The 27,912-nt window shown below is 44.2% G+C and overlaps 1 protein-coding gene across 1 annotated transcript in view; it reads left to right on the top strand.

Moving 5' to 3' along the window:
• STRN4 (striatin 4) overlaps window positions 1–17,548 on the top strand; it is a 182,958-nt gene extending 165,410 nt beyond the window's left edge. The window contains exons 13-17 of the mRNA XM_033953901.1: window positions 4,876–5,043; window positions 9,960–10,100; window positions 10,457–10,555; window positions 15,237–15,323; window positions 15,604–17,548. Coding sequence (XP_033809792.1) covers window positions 4,876–5,043; window positions 9,960–10,100; window positions 10,457–10,555; window positions 15,237–15,323; window positions 15,604–15,773 — 665 coding nt within the window. The 3' untranslated portion in view covers window positions 15,774–17,548. The remainder of the gene's footprint in view (window positions 1–4,875; window positions 5,044–9,959; window positions 10,101–10,456; window positions 10,556–15,236; window positions 15,324–15,603) is intronic.
• The last annotated feature ends 10,364 nt before the right edge of the window (window positions 17,549–27,912 follow it).

Below are 27,912 nucleotides of genomic sequence, written 5' to 3'. Positions count from 1 at the left end.
ACCATCTTAGACGAAATTGCCCCTAAGCACTCCATAAAAAGACGTTCAGATGATGCTAAAAAGTGATTTGATATTGAACTATTGGAAATGAAGTTTACCATAAGACGCCGTGAGAAAAAATTGATAAAATCTAAACTAGCCGAGGATAAAGTAAAATGGAGATTAGAAGTTAAAAATTATAAACTTATGTTAAGGGACAAACAAAAAACTTATTATTCAGCTAAAGTTGGTGCTACTACTTGTAATGTTAAAAAAACTATTTCAATTAGTCAATAATACATTCAATGTAACACAAAAGAAGCAATCTTCTTGGTCACCTCTCCCATCTGCAGATGATTTAGCCAATTTTTTTAGTTCCAAGGTATTATCTTTGAAATCTTCATTTTCATCTAGCCACTTGAATGTGGACTTAAACCTTAATCTTAATGATGAAGAAGAGGTTAATGCTGACCTGTGTTGGTCTACTTTTGATAAACCAGAATGGCACGATTTTTCCCAACTTATTTCATAAATATGCTCAATCATACTGCTGGCTTGATTCCTGTCCTCCAGATTTGATGGTTGTTGCGCCCTCAAATTTTAAATTGAAGTTATTTGAATGGATTACTGACTCCCTGGATATAGGAAAGTGAGATCCTGCTTCCATCAAAAACACTTTGCCATCCTAGTACAATCCACCATCCTTTCCAGACTGGATTACTGCAACTCTATCTACCTAAGCCTAACAAAGAAAAACCTTCAAAGACTCCAGCGGATTCAGAATACCGCTGCCAAGCTTATCTTCGCAAAAAGCAAATTCGACCATTTCTCACCGCTTCTGTCCAAGCTCCACTGGCTGCCAATAATCTCCAGAGTCCACTTCAAATGTGCCTGCCTCACTTTCAAGATCCTACACGGCATCCTCCCTCCCTCCCCTCATCCCTCTCGCTTGGAACTCCTCCAACCCTAATTCCACCAGATCCACCCAAAAAATGAAACTTTCTTTTCCCTCGCTAAAAGGCGTTTCCCTTGTAGGAAAACTCGGCTCCTCCCTCCCTTTCAGAATCACTGAGCTCTGGAACAACCTTACCTCCCCTCTCAGGATTCAGAGCTCTCTCCAACTCTTCCGTAAACATCTGAAAACCTGGTTATTCTCAAAAACGTAACTCCTCCTCCCTCTCTGGTCATTTTAGTCCTCTAATCCTTTTCTCCTCTTTTTGCCCCACTGGAGTTCCTTTCTACCCTAATTCTTGTTAACCGTGTCGAGCTTTACGAATGTAGAGATGATGCGGTATACAAACCTAAGGTTTAGATTAGATTAGATTAGGAAAATTTCCTTCAGATGCTGGTAATATAATAATTACCCTAATAATAAAAAATATTAAGGAATCTATTTGTCTGCTGGAAGGTCTGGTTCATATCCAGTTGACCAAACATCTTGAGCAACACACTCTACTCCATGATTCACAATTAGGATTTAGATCCTACTTCAGCACCAAAACAGTGATAGCTGCATTATTGGATTATTTAATAAGCCTTCTAAGTAAAGGCAAAAGCGCACTAGTGCTTCAATTCGATCTTAGCAGCACCTTTGATCTAGTAGATCATCCTACTTTATTAATTTGTTTGGATACTCTGGGCCTTCAAGGAAATGTTTACTCCTGGTTCAAAGGTTTTCTGGAGTCCAGATTGTACCAAGTTAGGTTTAGGACCCACCTTTCTTCAATCTGGAATAACCCATGTGGTGTTCCTCAGGGTTCTCCACTTTCACCTACACTATTCAATGTTTATCTTTCATCATTGGGCTCATGTTTGAGCAACCTGGATGTAGAACTGTTTAGTTACGCTGACGACATTACTATTGTCATACCTTTTACTTCATCCCTATCCCAGATTACCACTAAAGTTGAAATTGTAATAAAACAGATGGATTCCTGGATGCAAAAATTTAAACTCAAACGAAACTCTTCCAAAACAAAGTTTTTCGTGGCGACTGCTAGTAATATTTCTTCTGAACCTTCTATTAGTATAAATTCAACTCAGTATATAATTCATCCAACGATTAAAATTTTGGGAGTTATTTTATACCAGCATCTTACATTGCATGCTCAGATAGATGCTGTAGTGCTTAAATGCCACTTCACATTATGGAAATTGCAAACAATTAGATCTTATTTTGAATTTACTGCTTTTAGATTACTGGTTCGATCATTACTACTGAGTCTTCTTGATTATTGTAATATTATCTATCTGACAGTCACCAAGAAAGAATTAGCAAGACTTACAATAATACAGAATACAGAGGTCAGAATGATTTACGGCCTGAAAAATTTTGATCATGTTACACCCTTTTATCGCGAATTGCATTGGTTGTCAATGGAGGCCCGGGTATTGTTTAAACTAGGCTGTTTCTGTTACAAGGCAGTTTATGGTACAGCTCCTTCTTACTTAGTCAATAGATTTTCTTTAGCATCATACAGACATAGTAGAAGAACTCATCCTTTGTTTAATTTTCCATCTGTCCAGGGTTACAGGAGTAAGAAATTTCTAAATCATACTTTGGCATCTCAGGCAGCTCTTCATGACAGCGAATTCCGAATATTGTTGCTTACTACCCATTCTTGTGGCCCTTTTAGAAAACAATTGAAGACCTATCTTTTTTCTAAACATTTGACTGTTTAACGAATCATCTTATTTCATGTAACATGTTTACTTTTATAACTTTTTGTAAATCGCGTTTAACTTCTGGTTACGCGGTCAATAAGCACAATGCTATGTTATGTTATCCCCAGTACTCCCATCTAATCATGAAATCCTTGGACACCTACTGAATCTCTCCTGTCACTACCTCCAATTTACCCACTCTTAATTCCCAAACTCTTCCACACTTATGCCCATGTAGTCTCTGTACTGAAAATAGTTCCTGCAAGTTCCAGAAGCAGTTTTCGCAAGCCGGCCATAACAGGAATGTCAGATGTCAGTGGGGAGGAAGGGAAGGAAGGAGAGAGAACTACTTAAATATAAAGGGAGAAAAAAATGTTATCTTGGTTTATATTTGGATGGGTTTATATTCGAGTATATTTGGTTATTCTCCTCTTTGAGGTTCTGGGAGCTTCAAAACTGTCTATTCTTTCATAAGAAACTAAAGGGGGATCCTTTTTCATGAGGTCTTTATGGGAGAGCTTTATAACTTAATACTCTCATGTAATAATCAGTAACTCCAAATCCCCAAGCCTTGCTAAAGCCAACCTTGCACGGATCAAGGTCCTGGAAGATGAAGCACCCAGACATGCTCCAATTTAAAAAGAAATTTCAAATGGGGCAATAAGACAGTTCTGATGTTTTCTCAGGAAATCCATGCTGCCAGCCAAGAATGGAAAAAATTGCATAACTTAGCATCTTGCTGCTTACTTGTTCTAAGTTCTGGTAGTTTTAGCTGACCTTCTATAAACCTATTCCTAACTAGCTGCATCTTGTAATTGATTTGCTATACACTGCTCTAGCTGCACTGTATGTTTGCTTAGGACAGATATGGGCAAACTACGGCTCGCGGGCCATATCCGGCCCGTTTAGCTTTTTAATCTGGCCCGCTGACCACAAACCCTACATACCTACCTCCAGGGCAGCGTCTGGATGGCAGTATTCTAAACAGGCTACTTCGCGGCCTTCTCTTATCGGGGAATTCCCTCTGCTGCATCACTGATGATGCACACAGAAGACCCCAACAAGAGAAGGCTGCCAGCCTGACGCTGCTCTGAAGGGAAGTATGTAGGGCTCACTGTCGGTGGGGTTTGAAATGGGAGGAAAGGATGGATGGTCAGCGGGGGTTTGGCTGTGCGGTGGGGGCAGGTGGTCAAGGGTTCTGCTGTACAAGAGATGGGAGGGAGGGAAAGATTCTCTTGGTCAAATTCTCTGTCAAATTTAAGAACCCATTGTGGCCCACAAGTCAAAAGGTTTGCCCAGCCCTGGCTTAGGATGTATAATAAGTTTTATGCTGACTCCTCAAGCAAGCTTCCTTGCCGAAACACAGCCATTTTGTGTCCTCCTTATTAATTCTCCTTGTGAATAAACTGTTTGATTTCACCACTGTCTTTTCTGATTTTTTTGGTGTATACCTCCATGTGGTTTTCAGCCAGCTGGGCCATTTTTTTTTTATTTTGGGGGGGGGGGTTCTTCCAGTAACTTTAAAGGCAAGTTGTTGAAAAAGCTGATAAGGGTGGGCAGGAAGAGACCAGTGGGCAGACAGAGCATAAAGAACAGCAATGGTTGTTATATTTAAAATGAGCCTTCACAAGCCCAACTGTGGCTGCATGCTTCGATCCCATCAGTGATGTGTCTGGACTGGATGGTGCAGCTCGAGAGAGAAGGAATGATAAGCTGCTCTTTTTTCCAGCAGCCCATACTAATGTTTCTTTCTCCTATATGGCTCAGTGCAGGGTTTGAACTGTACATGTATCATATTCTAGAGAACATTGTGGAGTTCATGCATTACACTGCATCATTTAGGAGAAAGAAGTGTTGGTGCAGTGTAAGAGAAGTAAGAGAAAAAGATGACAGTGCCTTACCACTGGAATGGAATTGCCTAAAAATGGAGTGCCAGTTTTTTTACCACCCCATAATATATATGTGCTGGGACTTGCACTCTTTCTCAGTGCCATTTCACAAGTAGTTCTCAGTGTAGACCCTAGATGGCAGCAAAGTAAAAATATTAGAGAAATGTCTCCATGCTTACTTGATTAATCCCCACTTCCCGTTTGATTACTGGAGATCTCCAGTTTTCTCATTTAGAACCTCTGTTTTGATGACACAGGAATACATTTTTATTGCTGTTCTTTTATTTTTTTGTTCTATTTCTAACTAACTGCCTTCACTTGTTATGTTTTTATTCTGTAACAGATCCTGGGGTTCTCACTAGCATCCTGGAAGGACACACAGATGCAGTCTGGGGACTGGCATTCAGCAGTTCCACCCAGCATCTGGCATCCTGCTCAGCTGATGGCACAGTCAGGATATGGGAAACGAGTGGAAAGCCTTCCTGCCTAGGCATCTTTAATAAAGACAAGGGTAAGATAGGGTGGGAAATGGATTTGGCAAACTTTGATTTAAAAGGGATCAGCAAAAGGCAGAGCACCCCTTTTAGGTCATGAAGTCTGCAGTTCTAATCTTGGGGATACAGAAGCTGTATTGTATCGTACTACTAGAAATATTAAAAGAGGAAAGGGGAATGGACTAGCCCAGTATTTCTAGCCTTCTGCCAGAGGCATGCTTAGCCACTTTAATTTTCAAAATTGCAAATTATTTCATGCATGCTTACTGTGATATATATTGAAGCCTCAAATATATACAGATTTATCTCATGCATATTCATTGTGGCAGTCATGAAAACTCGACCTGCTGTGTGCACCTCCAGGACAGAACTGGGAAACACTGGCAAATATTCAAGCTAATAGTCAGCTGATTGAAGAGAAATTCTGGGACACATGTTCACAATTCTGCTTTGCCACTAACTCTACGTGTGATCTTGGTGGATCACTTTTCTCTCTGATTCAGAGTACAGTTAGATTTAGGGTAAGTCTAACTTCTGTAGTAAGTAAATTAATGGAAAAGCTTTTAAAACTAGAATAGTGAAATTTCTGGAATCTAATGGATTACAGGACCTGAAGCAACATGGTTTCAATAGAGGCATGGCTGGTCAGACAAATCTGATCAATTTTTTTGACTGAGTGATCAGAGAGTAAGTTAGAGGGAGAACTTTAGATGTAGTGTATTTAGATTCTTGTGAAGCCTTACGGTTCCACACAAACATCTAATAAATACGAGGTCTGTTCAAAAAGTTCCAGGACAGTTTGAATTGTGTTCTAGCAGAAATTTATTTTGAGACGCGCTAGGCAGCATTGAGTAGCTTGAAACCTCACAAGTAACCTCCTTTTTTCCATTTGTTGATATCTGATTTTGTCTCCGAGCTACAGCAGATTTTGTGAAAGTGTATTTTCATGATTGGCTATGCTTCATCATTTGCGACCTCTATGAGCAGCGCTACAGCATGAAGTTCTGTTTTAAATTGGGTAAGACCACTGCAGAAACTTATGAAATGTTGATAGTGGTTTATGGGGAGCATGTCGTGAATCACGGAAGGTGTTTTGAATGGTATTCATACTTCAAAAGTGGTCGTGAATCAGTGGAATATGATTTGCGAACTGGAAGACAGTCAAGTGAGGGTTCTTATGTGCGCTAATTGGCGATTAACTGTTAGAGAATTGGCAGAGGCATGCAACATCTCCATTGGTTCATGCCACAACATTCTAAAAGAGAAGTTGGGGGTGTCTCGTGTTGCAGTAAAGTCTGTTCTATAGTTAATGACCGACAACCAGAAGAACAACCATGTCATGATTTGTCAGAATCTTCTTGAGCAGGCAGATGAAGATGAAACATTTCTTGATAAAGTGATAACTGGTGATGAGATATGGGGCTGATTATAAAGTGGAAACCAAAGCCAGTGAGTCTGACCTCGGTACCGGGAAAGATAGTAGAGGCACTGATAGAGGACCACATCATTGATCACATTGACGGACACGGTCTGATGAGGACCAGCCAGTACGGTTTCAGCAAGGGCAGATCTTGTCTGACAAACTTGCACTTCTTTGAGGGAGTAAACAGGCAGATAGACAAGGGCGACCCAGTCGACATTGTATATCTGGACTTTCAGAAGGCATTCAACAAGGTTCCACACGAAAGACTACTTCGGAAAATTGTGAGCCGTGGAATCGAGGGTGAAATGCTCACGTGGATTAAAAACTGGCTGGAGCATAGGAAACAGAGAGTGGGGGTAAATGTACAATATTCAGACTGGAAGAGCGTCACTAGTGGGGTGCCACAGGGCTCGATGCTTGGACCCGTGCTCTTCAACATCTTTATAAATGATCTAGACATAGGTACAATGAGCGAGGTGATTAAATTTGCAGACGATACGAAGCTATTCAGAGTGGTGAAGACACAGGAGGATTGCGAAGACCTGCAACGTGACATAATCAAGTTTGAGGAATAGGCATCGACATGGCAGATGAGGTTCAACGTGGATAAATGCAAAGTGATGCATGTCGGTAACAAAAATTTCATGTATGAATACAGGATGTCCGGGGTGATACTTGGAGAAACCTCCCAGGAAAGGGACTTGGGAGTTCTGATCGAGATCGATAAGTCGATGAAGCCATTCACGCAATGTGCAGCGGCGGTGGCGAAAAGGGTGAACAGAATGCTAGGAATGATAAAGAAGGGGATCACGAACAGATCGGAGAAAGTTATTATGCCACTGTACCAGGCCATGGTGCGCCCTCACCTGGAGTACTGTGTGCAGCACTGGTCGCCGTACATGAAGAAGGACACGGTACTACTCGAAAGGGTCCAGAGAAGAGCAACTAAGATGGTTAAGGTGTTGGAGGAGCTGCCGTACAGTGAAAGATTAGATAAACTGGGCCTCTTCTCCCTCAAACAGAGGAGATTGAGAGGGGACATGATTGAAACATTCAAGGTTCTGAAGGGGATAGACCTAGTAGATAAGGACAGGTTGTTCATCCTCTCCAAGGTAGGGAGAACAAGAGGGCACTCTCTAAAGCTGAAAGGGGATAGATTCCGTATGAATGTAAGGAGGTTCTTCTTTACCCAGAGAGTAGTAGAAAACTGGAACGCTCTTCCGGAGTCTGTCATAGGGGAAAACACCCTCCAGGGATTCAAGACAATGTTAGACAAGTTCCTGGTGAACAAGAGTAGGGCTAGTCTCAGTTAGGGCACTGGTCTTTGACCAGAGGGCCGCCGCATGAGCGGACTGCTGGGCATGATGGATCACTGGTCTGACCCAGCAGCGGCAATTCTTATGTTCTCAATCGTCTCAATGGAGAACCAAAGCATCACTAAGACCGAAAAAAGTTTGGCAAGTTCAGTCGAACGTCAAAATGATGTTAACAGTTTTTTTTGACAGCTGAATTTCTACCACAAGGACAAACTGTCAACCAAAATTACCATCTGAAAGTGTTGAAACGACTCCGTGAGAGAATTTGAAGGGAGCAGTCACGGTTCCTGCATCTTGACAATGCGGCCACTCAAGCCCCTGTCAAAATTCATGTTTCGTGTTTATTAAAATGTGATACAGACGCTTATAACATAGTTTCAAAGCGAATTACAAATATAAAAAGGGGTAACAGGAACATTTTGCACAAAAAAATGTGATGACAGTTCTTCCTCAGCCACCTTACTCTCCTGACTTGGCTCCTACTGACTTCTTGTTGTTTCCTAAATTTAAAAAAGGAAAGTGATTCGACACCATTGAAGACATAAAGCAAAATTCGACATGGCAACTTTTGGCAATTCCTGAAGATGCATTTAAAGCATGTTTCAATAAGTGGAAATGATGTTGGGAAAAGTGTATACGAAGGGAAGGAGAATACTTTGAAGAGGACCCAATGGAATAAGTTGTAAGATTGCATAATAAATTTTTATAAAATCAGCCCTGGAACTTTTTGAACAGACCTCATAAACTGAGTGCTTTCAGTATTTTTTTGACTGAATGATCAGAGAGTAAGTTAGAGGAAGAGCGTTAGATGTGGTGTATTTAGATGCCAGCAAAGCTTTTGACACGTTTCCACACAAACATCTAATAAATGAACTGAGTCATTTCTGTATGGGCTCCAAAGTGACAGACTGGCAAGGAGCTGGTTGAGTGGAAGGCAACAGATAGTAGTGGTAAATGAAGCTCATTCTGAGGAAAGGGATGTTACTAGTGGTGTGCTGAAAGATTCTGGAGGTAACTAATTATGCTCCTGTTTAAGACTCTGGTGAAACTTCATTTGGAATATTGTGTACAATTCTGGAGACTGCACCTTCAAAAAGATATAAACAGGATAGAGTTGGTCCAGAGGAAGGCAACTAAAATGGTCAGTGGTCTTAGTCATAAAGTGTATGGGGACAGACTTCAAGATTTCAGTATGCATATTTAGGAGGAAAGGTAGGAGAAGGGAGATATGATTTACTGTATTTTTTCTCTATAAGACACACCTGATCATAAGACGCACCCACCACTAGAGGAGGAAAAACCAAGAAAAAAAAATTCTGAACCAAATGGTGTGCCCTGTCCCCCCTCTGGTGGTCTAGTGGTAGGCCGGGACAGGGTACAGGGCACATCAAGTGGTGGGCACTTCTAATGGTAGGCAGCCCCAAGCCAGTCAGCCAGCTCCAGGCTAGCCAGCCAGCCCCAGACAAGCCCCCCCCCCCCCCCGTACCGTACCTTTTTTAATTCTTCCATCAGCTCCAGCCGGCTTCTCTCCCTCCCTGCCTGCCGTGGCAGCCTTCACTCTTCCGGGCTCCTCATTTCCCGGTCAGTGGTGAAAGAAATCAGCAGCGCGGACATCAGGAGCAAGCTTTACGCTCTCCCGCTCGGCCCACGCTGCTTACCAAATGGCTGCCGTAAGTTCATGGCTTAAAGAGACATGAGACGAATCTCATTTGAAAGGAAACTCTGGAATGAAGGGGCATGTAATGAAGGTAAAAGGGGATAGACAGAATGTATGAAACAACCTCCCTGTGGAGGTGGTGGAGCTGAAAACTGTATTTAAATTCAAAAAAGCTTGGGACAAGTACATTGGATCTCTAAGGGAGAGAAAGGGATAGTAGATGACAAGGGTAGGCAAGACTAGATAGGTCATATGGTCTTTATCTGCCTTTGTTTTTTTATGTTTCTTAGCCCATTTTACCTTAATCTATAAATTAATTTTTAAAATCAAATAGTGCTGTAATTCATTATCACCTGTATAGCTCCTCTGAAGACCTTCACAGAGCTATATTTGGGTTCTAGAGTTGAATCATCAGTGTCAATCCCAATCAACTCAATGTCATAACTGTCATGGGAGGTGCTCTCTCTCCCTCCCACATTCTTGCTCTTTCTTTGTTTGATTGTTCTTCCATGTTATATACTTCTGTGTCTCCCTCAGAAAAAGGAATCCCCACATCTATAGCCTTTGTGAGCGTGGACACAGATCATGTGGTGGCATCCTTTCATACAGGAGACGTCATAATATATGACCTGCGTGCTGCCAGCCCATTACTAACGTTGGGCTCCTGGCATGCTGGAGGTGAGTGCTTCTCCTCTCCCATCAAAATTGTCTTCATATACTGTTGTGCATACTTTTGAGAGATGAAGTACTGAGGTGCCTTCAGGAAAAAAGAAAGTGTCAGCTATAGATCTGGGCCTATCTACAGAGTCAACTTTGATATCACTTCACCCTGTTTTCTCTTTGGAATATTTACTCTATTTTCCTGTTACTCTTCTGTTCCTCCTCCCTTCCCCCCCACCCCCCACAAAAGGTAGGTGACAGTCAATGTCTGAGGTAACTGAGTGCTTGATGTAGGTGGGAGAGATTATATGGACAGTATTGTGAGGTGGCTTTTTTTTCAATTGCTGCATTACTAATCCAGTCATGTTTTTCAGAGTCCAGTCCAATCAACCATCTGATAAGTCACCCAACAGAACCTGTCACGATTACTGCACATGAGGATCGTAGCATCCGCTTCTTGGATAACCGCACAGGTAGAGCGCCATCCCATACATCCTGCTATATATACACTTCCTTTTGTTTCTGGGTCTTAATAGAATCAATATCTTGTTCCAGATGCTCTTGAAGGGAAAGTTTCAGGGTCATTGGAAGACCTCAGTTTGACTGGGACTAACATTGGCAGTGGTTGTGGTTGGGGCTAGATACTATTGGGGAAGTTTTTTAGAGGGACAAAAAAAAAAAAAAAAAACAGATGAAGAGGAAAGCAGAGGGTCTTGGAAGGACCTTGGTATGCAAGAGAGTAGAGGAAAGGTAAGGAAGAATATGCATTGTAGTGCAAAGGGCAAAGAATTCTGGATGGTAGGTGAATATCCCCCTTTCTGCGAACTGTTGCAGAAAGATGTTAATCATATATTTCTGCTTCACCTCTTTCCCAGTGGACTTGTCTGCCACCTTCAGTGTTTTCCATTTACAAGCAAACTGAGAAGGTGTTTTATGATATGCTCTGACAACTTTTGTTGTTTTGGGAGCTTTTACTCCATTTTTTTTCCTGGAGGCTTACCTGCCCAGAGGATCCCCTGGGACAGCTCTGCCTGAGTGAGAACGCAGACTCTCATAGCAGTTGCCTGCAGCTTGAAGGGCAACCATTTGGACCCTGTGTAGCCAGCCTGCTTTTTACTTTTGTAGTTTGGGTCTGTTCCCGTAGAAGCTAGTTCACATATCTGATTTATCAGGAGCTTTAGCGCAGGCTGTTTGGTCCCATGGTGATCTGAAGGCTTAACAGGTGCCGGCTGCATTATTTTGCTCCCCCCATTGCAACGGGTGTGTTTTTTGGGGGATTGAGTTCAGGGTCTGACTTTGTCCAGATTGTCAGCCTGAAGATTGCAGCATTAGAGGTACAGAATCCAGTCTTCTCTCTTCCGCACAGCTGCTGTGTGCAGCTGAAACAGGCAGGCAGCCTGTGAGTACAGGCTATTGAAGTCTATAGGGAAAATAAGGAGGAGGGGTCTAAAATTCCCATTTCCAGTGCAATAGGTGAGACATTCTAGACAGATGGGTAGTATCTGCAAGGCCGCATGCCATCTGCAGAAGGAATCCACTCTGGATGCTTTCTCTGTGCTTCTGCTGTACTTCACTGGACTGCTTAGCTCCACCTACAGCTTTTCTCTTCTGCACTCATGCCTGCAGGAATGTGCTTGTTCTGCTCTCCACAATTTATTTTATTCATTGTATTTTTTCTCCCTTTTTCAGGGTTTCTGGTGTTCGGAGCAATTATTCAGCTCTGCCTGCAATAAGATTTTACAGACTTAGGTCTGCAGTTGACAGATCAATTCCTGGTAGTACCTGTCAGCCAGCCTACATTTACTTTATTGGTGCTCGGGGCCGTCCCCATATTTCTCTTTCTGCTGAATGAGGGTTCGGGCGCAGGTTGTTTGGCATCTGTTGTAGACTCGGCGGTGTCTTGCAGGTTGTCGGCCTGCAGGGGTGGAGGTACAGTCAGGCATAAAGTCTGACTGGCAGCCCAAAGATCAGCGTTGCAGAGGCATTCTCAGCATGAGGTAGTGATTTTCTGATTCCAGCTACTGAAAGAGCTGAAGCAGGCTGCAGAACATTTTCAACACAGGTCACAGTGACTAAAGCCTGTAACAGCCTGTGAGATGAATCAGGGGAGGTTTGAAATTCAAAGTTTTGAGGGTTTCTGCATGTCCCTCTGCATTCCACCTCCTGAAAAATCCTAAAATTGCCATTTTTGAAGTTTGTTTAATGTAAAAAAATATCGCGATTTTCTTACTGGCAATCATCTTGGATTTTTAGCGTTCTTTTTTCAAAAGCTTCCTGCTTCTTCAAAACTGCAATTTTTGCCTCAAGCTGTATTGGGATGGAGTCCTTGGGCTCTCCTGATATGATTTCATGCTAGGATTGCACAAATTTAGCACCACAAGAGCATTTTTGTGCCATGTAGCACAGCCAGGAGAGGCAGCAGCATCTAGCTTAGCCTCTCATGTTGAAGTAGGTGACCAAACGCTCGGCTAGTCCTGTAGGTCAGCCTTTTTTATTTTCGGGACTTGGCACGGCTACTAGTTCTGTGCGCCTGACTGTGGACTGTCTGCTGCCTAAGAAATGCAAAGTTGTTCGGCGGATTGAGGTCCATCCGGGCCATGTCATTTTGGTGACTCCAGATTGGCCTCACAGATGCAGATATGATGCGTCTTTGCAAGGATCGCAGCCTTTGGCTGAGCACCCATCCAGATCTGCTTACGCAGGGTCCGGTCTCCATGGAGGATCCGAATCACTTTTTCTCTTACGGCATGGATTTTAGAACACAAAGGCTATTCTGCTATGGTTGTTGACACCCTTTTCAAGTCTAAATCATCGTCCACAGTTTCTGCTTACGTTAAAGCATGGAAGGCTTTCCAACACTGGTGCGCTCAGTACTAGGTGGACCCTTATTCGACTCTGATCTCAGTGATTCTTGCCTTTCTGCAAGCTGGACTTGATAAAGGGTCTCACTGTAACATCTTTGCGAGTCAAGGTTGCCAGGCTCTCTTGTTTTAGAGCCTGGGATCGTCGTTCCTCTTTGGTGTCTCATCCTGATGTCACTAGATTTTTGATAAGGGCTCTTAGCATCAAACCGCTGGTCAAGCAGCCGTTCCCTTCCTGAGACCTCAACCTGGTGCTGTCTAGCCTTACCAAGGCTCCCTATGAGCCCCTTTGGAATGCTTCTCTCTTGGACTTGATGATCAAGACCATGTTTCTGGTCCCTGTCATCTCAGTGTGGTGGGTCTCGGAACTCCAGGCTCTTTCTTGTAAGGAACTGTTCCTCCACATCTCGGAGACTAGGATTTCCCTGTGTATGGTTCATTCCTTCTTGCCAAAAGTGGTTTTGGCTTTCCATGTTAATCAGGAAGTGCATTTGCCTGTTTTTCAGCCTTCTGGTTCCAGGACGCAAGATCGTGGGAGAATCCATAAAAAGGTCTGGCAGCAATTGATGAAACTATCTTGTAACCCTCTCAAATTATATCCAGGACCCAGGGGTCTGAGTCCAAACATCCCAGAAAGCTAACACCGCCTGCCTATCTGTGGTGACTCAGCTAAGGGCCTGGCATTATTGAGCTTTCTTAGGTGCTGCTGCTGTATTGCAAGATCCAGAGGCCTGATGTCTCCTGGCTCTGTCGAACCTTACCTTGATCCCTGATACGATCTTTGATAAGAGGTTGATCCATAGTACTGGTGAGATCTCCGTGAGCCCTGAAAATTATTTCGACTAGACCCTCTAGGCCCTTGTGTTTCAGAGCTCATCTAAGAAAAGGTAGGGAGAACGAGAGGGCACTCTCTAGAGTTAAAACGGGATAGATTCCGTACAAACGTAAGGAAGTTCTTCTTCATCCAGAGAGTGATAGAAACCTGGAACGCTCTTCCGGAACGGTTATAGGTGAAAGCATCCTTCATGGATTCAAGAAAAGGTTGGATAAGTTCCTGCTGGAACAGAACATACGCAGGTAAGGCTAGACTAAAATATGGCACTGATCTTTGACCTAAGGGCCACCACGTGAGCGAACTGCTGGGCACGATGGACCACTGGTCTGACCCAGCAGCGGCAAATCTTATGTTCTAACTCTTGAAACTGCTGGATGTGCGGAGAGTTCTTCTTTGCTACCTGGAAGAAACCAATTAATTTTGTCTATTTGATCATCTTTTTGTTTTGACCAGTCAGGCCAGTTGAGGCAGACCAGCTTCTAAAGCAACCATTTCTAGATGGATTCGAATAGCAATTTCTTCATCCTACATTGGCTGTGGAAAGCAGTTGCCCATCTCTTTCAAAGCACATTCCATGAGAAGTGTGTCTTCCTCGTAGGCAGAGGCCCAGCTGATCTTGCCCGAAGTGATTTGTAGATTAGCTACATGGTCTACTCTGCATACCTTTACAAAGCTTTATAGAGTAGATTTACTAGCACAGGATGATTCTGCTTTTGTTTCCTTGGTTTCAGGGCAGGCTTGGCTGTCCCACCCTAGATGCAAGGGACTGCTTTGGTACATCACCTATCATCTGGTATCCTTTGCAGTACAAGAAAAAATTAAGTTCTTATCGCGTTAATTTTCTTTGTTGCAGAAGGACAAAGGATTCCAGATGCCCCACCCTGTCAACTGATTTGCCTGTTTTTTCTGCCTCAGACAGATACATACTAGTATCCAAAGCTGAGGTTTTCTTTTGCCAGCCAGAGAAGAAATAGCGTTTGTAAAAAAAATTTTTTTAAAAAATTAAGTCTTAGATATGGGATAAGACTCTCAGAGCTCCATTTATGTTACTGCTGGTTGCACACAGACTGGTGGGTTATTGGTGTTGTGTTATTTGTTAACAGTTTATCATATTTCTTACAGAGCAGAACAGACTTGATTTATCAGGGAAAATTCCCTGTTCCCCTCCTTTGTTTTTGCTTCTTTAAAGTGGTATTCAACTGCTTTGATACAAACTGATGGTGGCAGTAGAGTCAACTGGGAAGGAGGCGGAGCTAAAAGATATGATTGACATCCTTCTGTAACAGTTCTCATAAAGGAGGTAAGAACCTAATTTTCCCTTTCATTTATGCTGTCCTGGGAGCTAAGGGCTGGTATCTGTGGATCAGGATTGAGAAGAGGCCAGTAACTGCACTGTGCTCAGAGTTGAGAACAACTCCAGCTGTGCTTTATTCTGAACTGAGGTCTGCACTTTCACAGGTAAAGTCATGCACTCCATGGTGGCCCACCTGGATTCTGTCACGTGCCTCGCTGTGGATCCGAATGCCACTTACCTTATGTCAGGGAGTAAGTATCTCCTTATCCTCATACTTTTTCTATTCTGCTTGCATCTGGTATCCTTGTATGTTCTCTCTTTTCTCTCCTCTCTTCACCCCTCACCCTGATCCCCATGTTTGTCTGATGTGTCACACACTCTTCCCCTCCCTTCCCTATAAGTGTTGAGTACCTCTGTACCCTGATGTATATTATCCAACCTCACGAACATTAACTTCTCTATCTTAATGCTTTTTACTCTGTCAGTATGTCTGGGCCTCTATAACCAAGCTTATCTCTGCCTCTGCATTAGGTCATGATTGCTCACTGCGTCTTTGGAGCTTGGAGAACAGAACATGTATGCAGGAGATTACTGCACACCGCAGGAAGCACGAGGAGGCCATCCATGATGTGGCTTTCCACCCCAGTAAGCCACTGATAGCCAGTGCTGGGGCTGATGCCCTTGCCAAGGTCTTCGTTTGACACTACTGGTCTGTGAGATAAGGAGGGTGAGAACATGTCGTTTCTTCTCCTCTGACTGAGCCACCATCATTACTGTGATGTTCTGAGGCACAACCCCTCCCATAGAGGGAGCTGTGGGACTTGCTTACAGAGAGGTGCTAATTTCACTACCTGGTGAATGTCCTCTTTTCAGAGTTTAGGGTATCCTCAGGAGTTTCCCATTGCACACAAGAGGACAGCCAGAAAGATCTGGAGCATTGAGAGGACTTTCAAGGGGTAAAGTTGCAGTGACCTTCAATCCTTTCCTCCTGGATACAGGAATGATTAAGAAATCAGTGGGTGATTCTGGTTTGCTAGATACCGCAAGCTCTATGGAGTTATATAGAAAAAGGAGGAATCACGATTAGCTGATCATAAGTAAGTGCTGTGGGCAGAAGAAACCTTTGTGATGTTTCTGATCAGGTTCTGCTGCAGGATTTTGATCATGCCTGGCATTAGTCTGTCCCTCTCACTGTTTCACTGTCTTGCCTCTTTGGCCTACTTAAAGGGATCTTATTATAGAAAGAAGGGCATCCCATTCAACTGTCTGCCACCTTTCCTTGACCTACTGGACTAAAACCCCTACCACTACAGCAATAAAGCATCAGCAGAAGTTACTGGGAGGGAATATCCCTGAGGCAGGGGTACAACTGAAGCTAATTTGGGAGGGAATATCTTTACAATGGAGGTGATTATTACTAGAGGAGAGAATGTATATGAGGCAGCGGTGGAAATGACGGTTACTGGAAGTAATGTTTCTGCACAAGGGCAGGATTATTCTAGTGGTGGGCCCAAGACAAAAAAAGCATATTACTCCCCCTCCAACTTTGTGAAATAGGCATTCATTTTAAAACTCCCACAAATGTGGCCCTCCTTCTCCTACCATGGCACTGACTGCAGAGGAGAACGCAACAGGTAAGAAGTGCTGTGCATCCACAACTGCCAACTGGAGGACAGTGCACAAGGGATGGGGAAAATAGACTTCTGCAGGTAGCAGTAGTTCTTGTCTCCCGTTACATTGTTTTCTATTTACCAGGAGCTGGCTTACCAGAACAGAAATCTACCTTGGAAGCCATGGAATTAGCACATTTGAAAGGGCCTGTCCTAAACATTAGGATGTTTCCTACTTCTTGATCCTGTTCAGGATGCTACTGGAGGTCACTGGGAGTATGGCCCTGAGGCAATGGTGGTTCAGTAACAGATGCTGATATTCCAATGGTGCTTTTTAATAACTTGGTTATCAAGAACTCTTGAGTTTTCAGACCTGCTGCCCTCATGGACCCTTCCTGGTTTCTTTATTCAAGTCTACTCAGAGTGTTTAGACCAGAATGACCTTTTGTGGAAGGGTTCAGGAACAGCACAGGGACTTCATTCTGTTTCTCTGGAGAGACTTAGGAGCCTCAGAGGAGACACCCCCCCCCCTGTTTATGTATCTGGGAAAGGACATCTCTCCCTTCAAACCCTCATCTTGCCCTGTTCTTCTGTTTGTAGTCTGTAATACAAACACATATTTATATAGAAAGAAATTGGGCTTAAATTTGAAAACCCACATATGTGTCCTTATTTGCCTGCTGCTGCAGGAGAAGAAGGGGAAGCAAAGCTCACAAAAGGAAGAATGTGAGGAATTTTTAATGCAGTTTTACTTGTTTATCTGTATTTATTTCATCATTTAACTTTTGTTCTTTGTCCAGCTGAATCATTGAGAATGGGGGAAAAATCCTTTTTGCCTCAATAAATTCTTTTGAATATGAAGTTTATCTATTTACATCTGTGTTGTGTTGCCCAAAATTGACTCAAAGTGGCTTAAAGTAATGTACAAATTATACAATTAAAAACCAACACACACAAACTATAGACACACAAAAAATAAAAAATTATTTTATAAAGGCGCAAAAGAACAAATATACTGGATCAAACCAATGGTCAGTCTTTTCCTGTTTCCAACAGTGGCCAATCCAGGTCACAGTACTTGTCAGAAACGCAAATAGTAGCAACATTCCATTCTACAGATCTCAGAGCAAGTAGCTTCCCCATGTCTGTCTCAATAGCAGACCATGGACTTTTCCTCCAGGAACTGTCAAACCTTTCTTGAATCCAGCTATGCTAACTACTGTAACCACATCCTATGGCAACAAGTTTCAAAGCTTAATTATTCTTTGAGTAAAAACATATTTCCTCCTATGTATCTTTATATATTACCAGCACAAAGCCAGTCAGTAGCATATTAAGTGTGCATATAGGTATGGTTTTAGTACTCTTGGGGAAATTCTGCACAAAGCAGAATTCCTCACCTCTTCAGAAAGTGCAGAACTTTGCACTTGCCATGCAGAATTCTGTGAAGGCGCTGGTATCATTTCTCTCCTCAGTCTTTTTCCCTCTCCCCAACAGAGATTGTACAATAAATACAGAGGAAGTGACCTGTTACACATTGGGCTACTTTCTCATCTTCTGCTGGCCTAGGTCCAATTGTTTTTGTGGATTGCGCGGGCCTCTGTACAGCTCCATGGAACACATATACAGTGAGGTCTATGCCAGCAGAAGAGGAGGAAGTGGTGTGATATGCAGCGTTTCACTTCCTTCTCTTGCCATGTGATCTTGGGTGGGTGGAGAGACCTGATGCTACATTGTATATCATGGGTCTGAAAATGAGGCAGAGCAAAGCGAGTGTGTCATGGAACTATGGTGAGGGAAACAGAACAAGATGTGTACCATGGGGATTAAGGTGGAGGTAGAGCAAGGTTGTGATTGTGGTATTGGGGGGAGATGTGAGGGAAGACTTGAGGTTATGCCATGGGGAATGGTTGAGTGTGTATCATAGGGATTGGAGGAGGCATAGAAAGCCGAGTGTGCCAAGGGGATATGCAGAATAAGCTGAGTCTGTTCCACTGATGTGTGGGGAGATCAAGCTTGAGATGTGGGAGGGAGAATAAAAGGTAGGGGGAGTGAAGAAACATGATGGCAGATAAAGGCCATATGGCCCATCCAGTCTGCCCATCCATAGCAACCATTATCTCTTCCTCTTTCTAAGAGATCTCATGTGCCTATCCCAGACTTTCTTGAATTCAGACACAGTCTCTGTCTCCACCACCTCTTCCACGCATCTACCACCTTTTCTGTAATAAAGTATTTCCTTAGATTACTCCTGAGCCTCTTAACTTCATCCTATGCCCTCTCATTCCGGAGCTTCATTTCAAATGAAAGAGACTCTACTCCTGCGCATTTATATCAGCTACCAAATGGGGGGATTAGTATTAGAGGGAAGTAACCTTGAAAGAGATTTGGGTGTACTGGTGGATACAACAATGAAGTCAACAGCACAATGTGCAGCAACCGCGAAGAAGGCAAACAGAATGTTGGGTATTATTAAGAAGGGTATTACGACCAGAACAAAAGAAGTCATCCTGCCGTTGTATCGGGCAATGGTGCGCCCGCACCTGGAGTACTGTGTTCAGTATTGGTCACCGTACCTTAAGAAGGATATGGCAACACTTGAGAGGGTCCAGAGGAGAGCGACATGAATGATTAAGGGCATGGAAAACCTTTCATACACTGAAAGATTGGAGAGACTGGGGCTCTTCTCCCTGGAAAAGCGGAGACTCAGAGGAGACATGATAGAGACCTACAAGATCATGAAGGGCATAGAGAAAGTAGAGAGGGACAGATTCTTCAAACTTTCAAAACATATTCAAACTTTTCAAGAACGAGGGCATTCGGAAAAATTGGAAAGGGACAGATTCAAAACAAATGCTAGGAAGTTTTTCTTTACCCAGCGTGTGGTGGACACCTGGAATGCACTTCCAGAGGACGTAATAGGACAGAGTACGGTACTGGAGTTCAAGAAAGGATTGGACAATTTCCTGCTGGAAAAAGGGATAGAGGGGTATAGATAGGGAGCTACTGCGCAGGTCCTGGACCTGTTGGGCCGCTGCGTGAGTGGACTGCTGGGCATGATGGACCTCGGGTCTGACCCAGTGGAGGCATTGCTTATGTTCTTAAATATCTCAATCATATCTCCTCTCTACCGCCTTTCCTCCAAAGTAAGAACATAAGAATAGCCTTACTGGGTCAGACCAATGGTACATCATAAGAACATAAGAACTGCCATCACCGGATCAGACCTTCGGTCCATCAAGTCCGGCGATCCGCACACGCGGAGGCCCCGCCAGGTGTACACCTGGCGTAATTTATAGTCCACCATATCTTTATATGCCTCTCTTAAGGAGATATGCATCTAGTTTGCTCTTGAAGCCTAGGACGGTCGATTCCGCAATAATCTCCTCTGGGAGGGCATTCCAGGTGTCAACCACTCTCTGAGTGAAGCAGAACTTCCTGATATTAGTCCTGAACCTGTCCCCCCTCAGCTTCATTCCATGTCCTCTAGTCCGTGTCAAATTGGACAGTGTAAATAATCTTCTCTGCTCTATTTTGTCGATTCCTTTCAGTATTTTGAAGGTCTCGATCATATCCCCACGCATTCTCCTTTTCTCAAGGGAGAACAATCCCAGTGTTATAAGTCTATCCTCATATTCCAGTCTCTCCCTACCCTTCACCAGTTTTGTTGCTCGTCTCTGCACCCTCTCCAGCAGTTTTATATCCTTCTTTAGGTAGGGAGACCAATGTTGGACGCAGTATTCCAAGTGTGGTCTGACCATTGCCCTATAAAGCGGCATTATAACTTTCTCCGATCTACTCGAGATTCCTTTCTTTATCATGCCCAACATTCTATTTGCCTTCTTTGCCGCTGCCGCGCATTGTGCCGACGGCTTCAGGGTCTTATCTATCAGTACACCCAGGTCCCTTTCTTGTTCACTCTTCCCCAGAGTTGCACCTGACATTGTATACTCGTATTCCTTATTCTTATTGCCTAAATGCATTACCTTGCATTTCTCCACATTGAACTTCATCTGCCATTTCTCCGCCCATGTTTCTAACCGACACAAGTCGCTCTGGAGTTTCTCTCTATCCTCCTGCGATCTGATTGCCCGGCATAGTTTTGTATCGTCTGCAAACTTGATGATCTCACTGGATGTTCCTTCCTCCAGGTCATTGATATAAATATTAAAAAGGATCGGCCCAAGTACCGAGCCCTGGGGTACACCACTAGTCACTTTCTCCCAGTCGGAGAACTTCCCATTTATGCCCACTCTCTGCTTTCGGTTTTCCAGCCATTTGCCTATCCATCTTTGTATATCTCCCTCTATGCCATGGCTTTGTAGTTTCCTGAGAAGTCTTTCGTGTGGAACTTTGTCGAACGCTTTCTGGAAGTCCAAGTATATTATGTCCATAGGCTTCCCACTATCAATTTGCTCGTTTACGGTCTCAAAAAATTGGAGTAAATTCGTCAAACATGATTTCCCTTTCCTGAATCCATGTTGACTGGGTTTCATCAAGTCGTGTGCGTCCAAGTGCCGGACTATGCTATCCTTGATCAGTGCTTCAACCATCTTGCCGGGGACCGACGTAAGACTCACAGGCCTATAGTTGCCCGGTTCCCCTCTCGATCCTTTTTTGAAAATTGGCGTGACGTTCGCTATCCTCCAGTCGTCCGGTATCTGTCCAGTTCTGATTGTCAGGTTTGCAAGTTTGTGCAATAACTCTCCGATTTCAACCTTCAATTCCTTTAAGACTCTCGGGTGAATTCCATCCGGTCCAGGGGATTTGTCACTTTTAAGTTTGTCGATCTGATAGTATATCTGGTCTAAGTCCACTTCAACTGTGGTGAGGCTGTCCTCTATTTCTCCTGGAAACACTTTCTCCGCTTCAGGTATTGTTGAGGTGTCTTCCTTCGTAAAGACAGACGCAAAGAAGGAATTTAGTTTGTCTGCGATTTGTTTATCTTCCTTGATGTACCCTTTTCTTCCCTGGTCGTCCAGGGGTCCCACTGCCTCTTTTGCAGGTTTTTTCCCTTTCACGTATCTAAAGAAGGGCTTGAAGTTTTTGGCCTCCTGGGCTATTTTTTCCTCATAATCCTGTTTGGCATCCCTCACCGCCTTGTGACATTTCTTCTGATCATCTTTATGTTTGTTCCAGGCTTCGGTTGTCTTTATGCATTTCCATTTTTTGAAAGAGTCCTTCTTTTCTTTTATGGCTTCCTTCACCTGTATGGTAAGCCATGCCGGTTCTCTTTTGCTCTTTGTTCTCCGATCTTTGGAAATCCTCGGAATGTAGAGATCTTGTGCTTCTGTGATAGTATTTTTCAGTAGTGACCATGCCCGATCTACCGTTTCAAGTTTGTCCACCTTCTTCTCTAGTCGTTTTTCTACCATGGCCCTCATGCGATCGTATTTACCCTTTTTAAAGTTTAAGGTGGTGGTTAAGGTTTTGGCATGTTTCCCTTTCCCGATGTCAAGTTTAAAGTTGATTACATTGTGATCACTCGTTCCCAGTGGAACCACGACTTCCACTTCTGTTATCGGTCCCGTGAGGCCATTTAGGACCAAGTCCAAGGTGGCGTTGCCTCTTGTCGGCTCTTTTACCATTTGTTCCAGGAAGCAATCCCCTAGCACATCCAGGAACTTGGCCTCCTTGCCGCAGTTGGAGGTTGCTAGTTTCCAGTCTATCCCTGGGAAATTGAAGTCTCCCAATACAATTACATTGCCCGTCTTGCATTCTTGTTTGATTTCTTCCATCATTTCTGAGTCAGTTTCCTCCGCCTGTCCTGGGGGACGATAGTAAAGGCCAATTTTCGTATCTGCACCATATTGACCAGGAATTTTGATCCAGAGTGACTCAAGCTTCTCTTTCATTTCTGTTGTAACCATTTCAACAGAATCTATTCCCTCCTTAACATATAGAGCAATACCTCCACCTTTCTGCCCTACTCGATCTCTTCTATACAGTTTGTATCCCTGTAGTACTGTGTCCCATTTGTTTTCTTCATTCCACCATGTTTCTGTTATGCCAATGATATCCAATATGTCATGTCTCGCTATTGTCTCTAGTTCCCCCATTTTGTTACCTAGACTTCTAGCATTCGTATACATACATCTAAATTCCCTTTGTGTTACCTTTTTGGTCCTTCTACTCTTGGCCGTCCCTATAGTTTCAAATACGGTATCCTTTACTGCTCCTGTGTTATCACCCTTGTTTGCTGTGTGGTCGTCCTCTCCTGTGTCTGAGTTGTCCCTTCCTGCTTTTTCTCCCTTATTGGCTGTGGGGTCGTCTTCTCTTGTGTAGGAGTAGTAGTCCTTGGCTTCTTCGTCGGGGCATCCTGCTATCCGTGCCATCGACCGGTGGTCGACTGTCGGCTTTCCCCTATCTTTCAGTTTAAAGCCTTCTCGATTGCCTTCTTCATGTTGCCTGCCAAAACTCGTGCTCCTTCCTTGTTGAGGTGTAGTCCGTCCCTTCTGTAGTACTTGCTTTTTCCCCAGAACGCCGTCCAGTTGCGCACGAAGTCGAAGCCTTCTTCTTCGCACCATCGTCTCATCCAGGCGTTGATTACTTGCAATTCCCCTTGTCTCTTTCCATCCGCTCTTGGTACTGGGAGGATCTCGGAGAAGGCCACCCTCACCTCCCTGATCTTCAGTTGTCTTCCGAGTGAGCGGAGCTGGCCCTTCAGCTCTTCCCTGTCATACTTCCGCCCGCTCACATCATTTGTTCCCACGTGGATAAGCACAGCGGTGTCCTCTCCCCCTGCGCCATCTATGATCCTGGAGATCCTGTTGGTCACATCCTTCACTCTTGCTCCAGGCAGACAGGTGACGACTCTGTCCTCTCTTCCTCCTGCGGTGTGGCTGTCCACATGTCGTATAATGGAGTCGCCTACGATGATCCCCATCTTCTTTATTCGGGAGTTCCTTGGGGGGCGTAGGTCCACGTCCTTGGAGTAGGGCCAGTCTTCTTCCTCCAATGATACTCTTGAAATTGTTTCCTGTTCTTTGGGTGGGGGGATGTCTTCCTGTGCTCTCACTATTTCTCCTGGTGTGCGGTTGTCTCCTACCTCGTCTTCGGTTTCTTCTGTGTTTGCATGGGTGTCTTCTCTCCTCACATGGGTTTCTTGAGTACAGTTTTCCAGCCCTGGAATCTCTACGTGGTGCTGATGAGCTTCCTCTATGAACATTTCTAGTTCCTTGACCTCGTCGTTTGGGCTGTACTCCACTAGAATCTTCTCCTGTGCTCGGATTCTGTCTTCGAGTTCCATCACTGTTCCTTCCAATAGTCTTACCTGACATTTCAAGCTATCCATCTCCATGCATCGATTGCAAATGTATGCCTGGATCCCCGAAGGGAGGTAGTCATACATATTGCAGCCGATACAGAAGACCGGAAAGCTCACCTTCTGACTTCCTTGGGCTTCCATTTCTTGCTTCCCTCGTGTGTGCTTGTGTTCCTTGCCTGCTGCTTCCTTATGTTACTTGCCTTGCTGTGTCTTTTGTGTGTGCTGTCTCCGCTCTACCTCACCTTGATTGTATGTGTGGGATTGTTCCCTTGGCGTCTGTCTCTTCCTTACCTTCTGTGTTTGTCGCTTCTTTACCGTTCAGTCCTCCTCGGTGTTCTTGATAGTAGATACTTGATAGTAGATACTCGTCCCTTGCAAGGCCCTTCGCAAAGGCGCTCTCGCTAAGGCGAGCGCCTTTACCGCTCGCCTTCGCCGCGCGCCGAACGGCTGGGCGCCGTTGGCTCCGCCCCCTTTCAAGGGGGAGTTCGGGCTCTGACCTCGCTGACGCTTGGGGGTGGGCGGAGCTAACTCTCGCCGCTGCCCCTGCTGTGGATCACTTTTATTCCCTGCCTTTTGCCTCCTGTCTCTCTCCTGAGGTCTTCTTACCTCCTCTCTGCCTTCTGCCTGCTTTTCAGCCGGTGTTCAGGTCAGCGTGTGCTGGGCGCCGTTGGCTCCGCCCCCTTTCAAGGGGGAGTTCGGGCTCTGACCTCGCTGACGCTTGGGGGTGGGCGGAGCTAACTCTCGCCGCTGCCCCTGCTGTGGATCACTTTTATTCCCTGCCTTTTGCCTCCTGTCTCTCTCCTGAGGTCTTCTTACCTCCTCTCTGCCTTCTGCCTGCTTTTCAGCCAGTAGCCCGTTCTCATGGTGGCCAATCCAGGTCACTAGTACCTGGCCAAAACCCAAGGTGTAGCAATATTCCATGCTACTGATACAGGGCAAGCAGTGGCTTTCCCAATGTCTTTCTCAATAACAGACTATGGACTTTTCCTCCAGGAACTTGTCCAAACCTTTCTTAAAAAACCAGCTACGCTATCTGCTCTTACCACATCCTCTGGCAACGCGTTCCAGAACTTAACTATTCTCTGAATGAAAAAAATTTCCACCAATTGGTTTTAAAAGTGTTTCCCTGTAACTTCATCGAGTGTCCCCTAGTCTTTGTAATTTTTGATGGAGTGAAAAATCGATCCACTTGTACCCATTCTACTCTACTCAGGATTTTGTAGACTTCAATCAAATCTTCCCTCAGCCGTCTCTTTTCCAAGCTGAAGAGCCCTAACTGTTGTAGTCTTTCCTCGTACAAGAGGAGTTCCATCCCCTTTACCATCTTGGTTGCTCTTCTTTGAACCTTTACTAGTGCCACTATATCTTTCTTGAGCTAAGGAGACCAGAATTGAACGCAATACTCAGATGAGTTCGCACCATGGAACAATACAAGGGCGTTATACATTCTTAGTCTTCTTAACCATCCCTTTTTTAATAATTCCTAGCATCCTATTTGCTTTTTTGGCTGCTGTCGCACATTGGGCAGAAAATTTCATCGTATTGTCTACAATGACACCCATATCCTTTTCTTGGGCTCTAACCCCCAAGGTGGACCCTGGCATCCGGTAACTGTGGTTCAGGTTATTCTTCCCAATGTGCATCACTTTACATTTGTTCACATTAAATTTCATCTGCCATTTGGATGCCCAGTCTTCCAATTTCCTAAGGTCCGCCTGCAATTTTTCACAATCCGCATGCGTTTTCACAACTTTGAACAGTTTAGTGTCATCTGCAAATTTAATCACCTCACTCCTCATTCCAATTTCCAGACCATTTATAAATAAGTTAAATAGCACTGGTCCTAGTACAGACCCCTGCGGCACTCCATTGTTTACTCTCCTCCATTGAGAAAAATTACCATTTAACTCTACCCTCTGTTTTCTATCCCATAACCAATTCCTAATCCACAACTGAACTTTGACACTTATCCCATGACAAGAGGCTCCTGAGAAAATTAATTTCTCAGGAGCCTCTTGTGAGGAACTTTATCAAAAGCTTTCTGAAAATCTAGAAACACTATATCAATCGGTTCACTTTTATCCACATGTATACAGATTGAGATCTTTATGTCTATCCCCATATGCCTTATGACAAAGACTACACACCATTTTAGTAGCCTTCCTCTGGACCAACTCTACCAGTAATTTTTTTAGGGCATTCCCACCCCCCCCCCACCCCCACTCAAGCCAGCATTAACCCAGTATCTCAGCATACTATAGTTAATGTGAAGGAGATATAGGCTAGATCAGTGTTCTTCAACCACCGGTCCATGGACTGGTGCTGGTCCATAGAAATTTCCTGCTGGTCCACAGGTCCAGCATGTGCATCAGGCCCAAAACAGTGTTCTTCAATTGCTAGTCCACAGTGCGATAGATGCAGTGTTATCTTCGAGCCAACTCCCTCTTCCTCACTGATTCAGTACACAAAGCCACGGGCAATAGCTCCTACGCATGTCTTGCGCCTGAACCGGAAGCCTTCTCTCTGACGTTGCTACGTTAGAGGGAAGGCTTCCAGATGAGGCACGGGACACGCAAGGAGCTGCTGCCCACAGCTTTGTGCACTGCATCAGTGAGGAAGAGGGAGCCGTCCTGAAGATAATACCGGGGGCAGCATAAAATGGACAGGCGGGAGCAGGCCAGAAGCTAAGGCACAGCATGGAGGAAGGGAGACAACAAAGGTAGGGGGGAATGATTTTATTTTTGAATTTAGTGATTGAATTATGTCAATTTTGAGAATTTACATCTGCTGTCAGTGTGCTTTGTGTAGTTTAATTTTGTGGTTAACCATTATGTGTTGTTAATAAGATTATATTGTGTATCTGTGAAAAATGAATGGAAAAAATAGTGTTACAATTAGTACTATTATCGGGGCGGGGTCTGGGGTGGAGATTGGGTAGAGATGGGCAGGGTTTGGCTCACGACTTAGCCCAGTGTTCTTCAGCCACCGGTCCACGGACCAATGCCGGTCCACAGAATAATTATTTTATTTCTGCCAGTCCATAGGTGAAAAAAGGTTGAAAAACACTGGGCTAGATCATTTTAACAAATGGCTTGCTGAAGATTGGTGGGTGGTGCGAGAGGATAAGTATACTTGAAGGGGTACTCCTTTACCTTCAACAAATAAAGTTCACTGAAGGTGACAGACTCTAAGGGGCTCATAATCGAAAGAGAAAAACGTCCAAAAACCAGCCTAAGTCGGCACTTGGACAAACATTTCTCAAAAATGTCCAAGTGCTGATAATAAAAACGGGTTTTGGTTGTATTTCTAAACGACCTAGGCCTTCATAGTGCCGCTGAATGACCAAAGCTAAACGGGGCATTTCGGGAGGCGTGTTGAGGGCGGGAGTTGGGCGGCACATGGGCCGGCTTAGACTTAGTCGTACAGCATGTATAACTGAAAGTTTTACAACAGAGCCTAGACAGAACTTGGACGTTGTGACTTAGACCATGTAAAACATGGTCACAAAAACCCACCTAAAGTCACCAGATAAGCACTGCAAACACATAAAACAGACCCCCGCACACACTACCCCAGTGATCATCAACCCCCACCCCCATAAAAATTTTAATCATAACTTTAAAATTCAGCCTCCAGACCATTATCACCTGGCCGCCTGGCATAGGAAAGCTTAGTCGTCCAGCCCAGAGGCAGCTTAAGTCGTCTTAGGGGTGGGTTAGGGACTCATGGAGAGAAGGACCCATGCCCATAAGCCCCTGTAATCACTGCATTGATACTTAAACATGTGCACTTCCCTATACACCCCCAAAACCCTTTTGTACTGGCATATAAGTGGCTCCTGCATCCATAAGGGCTATTGGGGTGGTAGATAAGTGGGTCTAGGGGATTCTAGAGGTGGTTTGGGGGGCTTACCGTAACCTATAAGGGAGCTGTAGGGAGGAGAAGACATGGCACCCTTTTTGT

The sequence above is a fragment of the Geotrypetes seraphini genome, chromosome 8 (genome assembly GCF_902459505.1).
Source record: "Geotrypetes seraphini chromosome 8, aGeoSer1.1, whole genome shotgun sequence".
NCBI classification, from domain to species: domain Eukaryota; kingdom Metazoa; phylum Chordata; class Amphibia; order Gymnophiona; family Dermophiidae; genus Geotrypetes; species Geotrypetes seraphini.
Note: the sequence above shows the minus strand (reverse complement) of the source record. Positions and strands in the feature narration are given on the sequence as shown.